At 42.5% G+C, this 6,125-nt stretch overlaps 1 protein-coding gene across 1 annotated transcript; it reads left to right on the top strand.

The window, feature by feature from the left end:
* The first annotated feature begins 241 nt into the window (after positions 1 to 241).
* LOC109956612 (chondroitin sulfate N-acetylgalactosaminyltransferase 1-like) lies at positions 242 to 4,984 on the top strand. Its single transcript, XM_020593880.1, has 9 exons — positions 242 to 604; positions 696 to 796; positions 896 to 1,074; positions 1,519 to 1,735; positions 2,078 to 2,179; positions 2,972 to 3,153; positions 3,976 to 4,070; positions 4,173 to 4,254; positions 4,672 to 4,984. Exons 1-9 carry the CDS (start codon positions 242 to 244, stop codon positions 4,929 to 4,931), a joined length of 1,581 nt encoding a protein of 526 aa, XP_020449536.1. The 3' UTR covers positions 4,932 to 4,984.
* The last annotated feature ends 1,141 nt before the right edge of the window (positions 4,985 to 6,125 follow it).

Below are 6,125 nucleotides of genomic sequence, written 5' to 3'. Positions count from 1 at the left end.
ACTTTAAGTGACAGAAACACAGACAGAAGCAAAATGTTGGGACACTGTGTGAAGACGCTGCCTGTGGATGTGACAGGTGAGAAAACAGGAGGATGTCTTCTCTGAAAGCCATACTTTTTAACCTATTGTTTAGGAGCTATGGTTGCTCATCTTCTTGTGGATGCAACTCCACCGGACAGGAGTGTGGTCATAGTTTTATAAACCTACAAGTGTTTAAGAATTATTTAAAAGAAAAGGCACCATGTTTAAAAGATGGATTTTAGCCCTGGTGTCCCGCATCGGTCTCATTGTGCTGGGCCTCTGCTGCTGTCTGGTGCTGTTCTACCTCCTTGCCTGTAAACCTGCTTCTCACAGTAGCCAGAAGTCTCTACTGTGGCCTGGAGGTGCCACTAGTAAGGAGGGATACATGGCTTTGTTGCAAGAGAGGGAGGACTCTCACAGACATTACATCAACAGCCTGACCAAGCAAATAGCCCAGCTGAAGGAGGCTCTCCAGGAAAGGACTCAACAACTACAGGAGTCCCTGGATAAAGCCAGAACAAAAGGGATTCTGCCTCAGGGTCTGGAGAGTCTGCACAAAACCCAGACACAGTTTGACCTGAAGGTAGGAACACAATACAGAAAATATGCTACTCATGTGCGCTGATGGAATAAATGTAGTGTGACTGTAGATGTTGTTATATCATGACCTCCAGGAGTTCTTTCGCTCCCAGCTGAACCAGGCAGAGGTGAACTCAGGTGCAACGCTGCCCAGCGAATATGCAGTGATTCCTTTTGACACTTTTACCCTGCAGAGGTGAGCAGGACAGTCGTACATCAGAAAGAGCCTTCCTACAGGATTACTCTGTAGCCAACCACTGACGTCAAGTCTTATGGTTTTTGTTTTGTCACTCAGGGTGTACCAGCTGGAGACAGGGCTGACCAGGCACCCTGAGGAGAGGCCCGTGAGGAAGGACCGGAGAAACGAGCTGCTGGGTGCTGTGGAAACAGCTCTGCACATCCTGAATGGGCCTCAGCAACACGTGGACAACGCCAGGCGCAAGCACACATACTCCCCTTCAAACTTTGTAGAGGGTGAGAAAGACTGCAATTTAGTCATACACTGATGTTCTTAGCATGTTGTTAGTTAGGAAACAAGCGCAAGTAGACAGATCTTAATCATGCAATATCTTATTATAATTTAATATAGCAACTGAAGTGAAATTATTGCTTTGAGGTAACTTGTACGTGATTTTCAGCATTGTTGATTTATTATCACGTCACCAAAATTATTTTCAGACACTTTCAATCTCAACTTCATTAATCATGAGTTTGCTTTGTGTACCTTTTCCCTGACTCCCACACTCTTGCCTTACTTAAGTGCAGTGATAGTTTGTTAAAATCAAGCCAACCTCTTAGAGATTTGATTTTCTCTTCCAATGTATGGTTTTAAATTATATTACAACAAAAATAATTTGGGTCACTGCCAAATAAAACACATTTTAATGAAAAAAAGTTCTACTCTTTTTTCTGCCACAGGGTTGGCTCGTACAGAGAGGGACAGGGGAAGTGTTTACGAGCTGACATTTAGAGGCGACGGGCTGCAGGACTTTACACAGCTTGTGCTCTTCAGGCCGTTCGGTCCAGTGATGAAGGTGAACAGCGATAGCGTGGACACACGCAGCATGCTCATCAACATCATCGTACCTCTTTCCAAGAGGTCAGACGCATTCAGACTGTTCATCAACAACTTCAGGTATCATTTGGAAGTGAATTAGATTTTAGAGTTTAATTGTTGTCCTTACTTGTGAAACAAAAATCAGAAATACTGAAACAACTTTGCTCATCTGTTGAACCACCAGCTGAGAATTTGGCGCTGAACATGTGGCCCCTCCATACAATGCACGTTACTGAGAATGTCAGCTTTGTAGGGCAGATGTCATACAAATCACACATACAAAGGGCAGGTGCTATACAAATAAACGTGCCTTGCTATATTTTGAATAAGGTTATTTGTGGCTGTCTCTGGATAAAGTGGCATAGAAGTGGACCTCACACATTTATTTGTATAATGCTTAATCGTCTGTCTTTGGTTCAGAGAAGTGTGCATCCAGCAGGACGGCAGGGTTCATCTCACTGTGGTCTACTTTGGCCGAGATCAAATAGACCAGGTGAAATCCATGCTGGACCAGACAACCAGGTGACGTAGGCCATTTACATTTGGTAAAAAATGATTTGTGGTCTTGAGTGATTTTCCTTTTTTTTTTTTTTGACCAGTCTGTTATTCCCTCTTTATTTTACTTTTTTGGTATTAAATTTACAGTCATGTTTATCTGGTCAGATGAAATAATTTTTTATGTGCCACTACAGACCTCTTAGCATTGAGCGTTACTGGGGGCTAGTGGGTGATGTGTGTGGAATCCAGATGTCTCATGTCTAGGCTTCGAAGTCCAGAGTAAAGTCCTAAACAAGTCATGTAATGTGACTCGAGAACTCTGAGTTGACATCATGCAGCTTGAGTCTGCACCTCTGGCAAAATGACAACATGCAATAACACTGATTACTTAATGAACTAATGTCAAGTAGGAGAGAGTTAATGTGGATTATTGCAAGATGATGCTGAAATCAGTTTCTCCTACTCAACTATTTTAGAACCCATACTCCCAAATCCATCTGTGTTGCACTGCAGATATTTTACATAAATAGAAAAAAACGGCAATGTTTTAGAGCTGCCGGCTAATAACAAGCTCGTCCTCTGAAGCTCCTGGACCCCCAGGGAGCAATACACACATCCCTCAATCATGTGTGGGCTGGAATAATAAAACTGTAATACAGATTTTTTTTTTAACATTTGGCTTTTGGGAGCAAAATATGAAGGTTGGTTGCTTGTGAATGTTTATTCACTCTAACCATTTCAGATAAAACACAAAGGCATCAGAGCACCTATCTAACTGCACACAGAGATTAATCCATGTCTGTTTCTTTTCCTCAGAGAAACTCGGTTTAGGAGCTTCACCCTGATCCAGATGAATGAAGAGTTCTCTCGTGGGCGAGGCTTAGATGTGGGCGCCAGGGCTTGGAGACAGAGCCAGAATGTCCTGCTTTTCTTCTGTGATGTTGACATCCACTTCACCGCTGACTTCTTAACTTCCTGTCGTCTTAACACAGAGCCTGGTGAGAGTTGCTTCACTTCCAGCAGTGTGAAATATTTACAGTTTATGGGGTTTTTTTGCAACATTTTAATCATATCTTAGTAAACAAACCATAGAAACACCAAATGACCACACAAAATAATTACAAAGAGACACAGAAAGACCACAAAGAATCTGGTGGTCATATAAAGGATGGCGGGGGGGCCTTTTACCTGTCTGTGCACATGCGCCCATTTTCTCAGAATCCACCCATACCTTTTGTCTTCTCTAAGCCAAGGGAAGACAACCTGTAGCAACTGCAGTTCAGTGAAAGTAACAAACAACTGGAAGTCACACCCATAATTTAGACAATCCAAACTTCCATCTATTATCTATACCGCTTATTCCGGAATAGGTTCACGAGGGGGCTTTAGCTTATCCCAGCTGACACTAGGCGAGAGGCAGCGTCCACCCTGGACAGGTCGCCAATCTGTCACAGGCCTATCCAAACTTACATGAAGCTTATAATTAAATGACAATATATGGGATGCACTTGATTTTGTCCCTTTCTTTATCAATAAGTTGTCACTGTTGTGGCAGCACTGCACTCCTCAAAGATTGGTTGTGCTGTGATTGGTCAGCATGTTCAGCTCTGCAATGTGAGTTTCTTAAGAAAATAAACTTTATTATGTGTTAAGGCCTGGTGGTTATTGTTGCTCACACGTTTCTTATTGTTTTCACTCCAATCAAACCTTGGCTGTTGCTGATGCTAAAGTAAAATGCAGAACTTCCCAACCACCAAAGAACCTTTTCTACCTGAAACCAGGTGTTTAAAATTGAAAATATTTAACTGTCTTGTCTCTAGGTAAGAAAGTGTACTATCCAGTGCTCTTCAGCCAGTACAACCCATCTATCATCTACAGTAACCAATCAGTTCTACCTTCGATTCAACAACAACTGGTAAGTTAAAGATAATAGACAAAGCTGAATTTGCTTGAAAGAATGAGAGGAAGTGTTGTCAGGATGCATGAAACTGTCTCATGGCTGTTCCTTTTGTCTCAGGTGATAAGAAAGGAAACTGGATTCTGGAGAGACTTTGGGTTTGGCATGACATGCCAGTACAGGTCTGATTTCATCAACATAGGTAATTACACAGCTTGCGCCATCGGTAATTTCCCTAATTTCTTGCTTTGAAAGGCATGATGCAGTTAAATATCACTGCTTACTGTCACTGTCATAATATAAACATTGCATATACTTTAGCAAAAACAAATGCTTAAAAGTACTGTACTTTTTTTTTTATAAAGCTTCCACTTTTTTCCTCTTTCCACAGCTTCTTTGGTGATACCACTAAAACACTTTTTCACAGCCCTGACCCTTTCCCTAATTGGAACAATGCACTTCCACTCCACTTCCACTTTGGATGATTCCTCTCTGCTTTGTGTTGTTTCCTTGTTTAAATATAACAAATTTAGAAAACAGGATTCTCTTAAAAGCATAACTATAGTTGAGTAATACAACATCTCCTGATTCTTGCTGTCTAAACTCTAACTCCTGTCAGGTGGTTTTGACCGTAACATCAAAGGCTGGGGGCTGGAGGATGTGCACCTGTACAGGAAGTACCTTCACAGTAAGCTGATGGTGATTCGCGCTCCGTCCCGTGGCCTTTTCCACTTGTGGCATGAGAAGACCTGTGCAGATGAGCTTCCTCCAGACAAGTACAAGATGTGTATGCAAACCAAAGCCATGAGTGAAGCCTCGCACGGTCAGCTGGGGGAGCTCTTCTTCAAACGGGAGGCTCATATGAACTCCCTGAAGTAGATGAACAGTGGAACATAATGAGCACAATTGGTCTAGAAATGGACGATTGTTAAGTGTGTTCATCTGCACCTTCTTTACTCTCTCCATGTTTAGTTACATTTTTTTCTGGGGTGGGTGGCTCTTTTGGTATTATTCATTTATTATACTTGGTATTAGTCTCTTTGATGTTATTATCAATAAGCAAAACAAAGCATTGTATCAGTAGTATTGATACTTTTGAGATCAATCTATCCACTGTTAACAAAGAAGACAAAAGTCGTTTGATTTTATTTGTTACATCAATAAAAGTATGAAGGATATAATGTAGCCTACATTTGTCTCTTCAATGTTAATAAAAAAAACTCACAGAGAGAGAAGAGAATGAGTTTAGACAGCTGGCAACAATATGGCATCATTAAGTGTTAGCTAGCTAGCTGACTGGGGAGCTCCCCACTTCCACCACAGACCCCGACCAAGGTCTTAATAATCACTAATCATCAATAAAATGAATGTTATTTAAATATATCTAGCCTATATTAATTAAATATAACCTAAAGTATAATTTCACATCTATCAAAGCACGTCCATCCGGCTTCAAGAGTCAAGAATAAAGTCCAGCTTTGAACTCATGCGCAGTTTGTGGAATCAATCAGAAGCCATCACGGGCCACCTCAGACGCCATCGCGGCTACCCTCCACTATTCCCTTTTTCACCTGGAAAATGGAGACTCCTACATCAGGATACTCTTCATTGACTACAGCTTTGCCTTCAACACAGTTGTCCCCCACAAACTCACCCACAAACTGTCCACACTAGGTTTGCACCCCACCCTCTGTGACTGGCTCCTGGATTTTCTGACTGGCAGGCCCCAGACTGTCAGGACTGGCAATAGGATTTCAGCCAGCAATGTTACAAACACTGGCTTCCCACAGGGATGTGTCCTCAGTCCCATCTTCTACACCCTGTTCACCCACAACTGTGTCGCCTCCCACAAAGACAACATCATCCTTAAGTTCGTGGACGACACCGCAGTGATAGGTCGCATCACTGGTGGGGACGAAGCAGCCTACAGGAGGGAGGTGGCCGGTCTGGTGTCATGGTGCAAGGACAATAATCTCAGCCTCAACACGGACAATACGAAGGAGATGATAGCGGACATGAGGAAGGAGAGGAGATCTCATTGGCCACTGTTCATCCAGGGGCTTTAAGTGGGGA

The sequence above is a fragment of the Monopterus albus genome, unplaced genomic scaffold (assembly GCF_001952655.1).
Source record: "Monopterus albus unplaced genomic scaffold, M_albus_1.0 scaffold20.1, whole genome shotgun sequence".
NCBI classification, from domain to species: Eukaryota; Metazoa; Chordata; class Actinopteri; order Synbranchiformes; family Synbranchidae; genus Monopterus; species Monopterus albus.
This window is presented reverse-complemented; position numbering and strand designations above follow the sequence as displayed.

Coding starts and splice junctions, on each gene's coding strand:
- LOC109956612 (XM_020593880.1), top strand. CDS start 242: ATGTTTAAAAGATGGATTTTAGCCCTGGTGTCCCGCATCGGTCTCATT. Junction 1,736..2,077: donor CTGTTCATCAACAACTTCAG/GTATCATTTGGA, acceptor TCTTTGGTTCAG/AGAAGTGTGCATCCAGCAGG. Junction 3,154..3,975: donor TCGTCTTAACACAGAGCCTG/GTGAGAGTTGCT, acceptor TCTTGTCTCTAG/GTAAGAAAGTGTACTATCCA.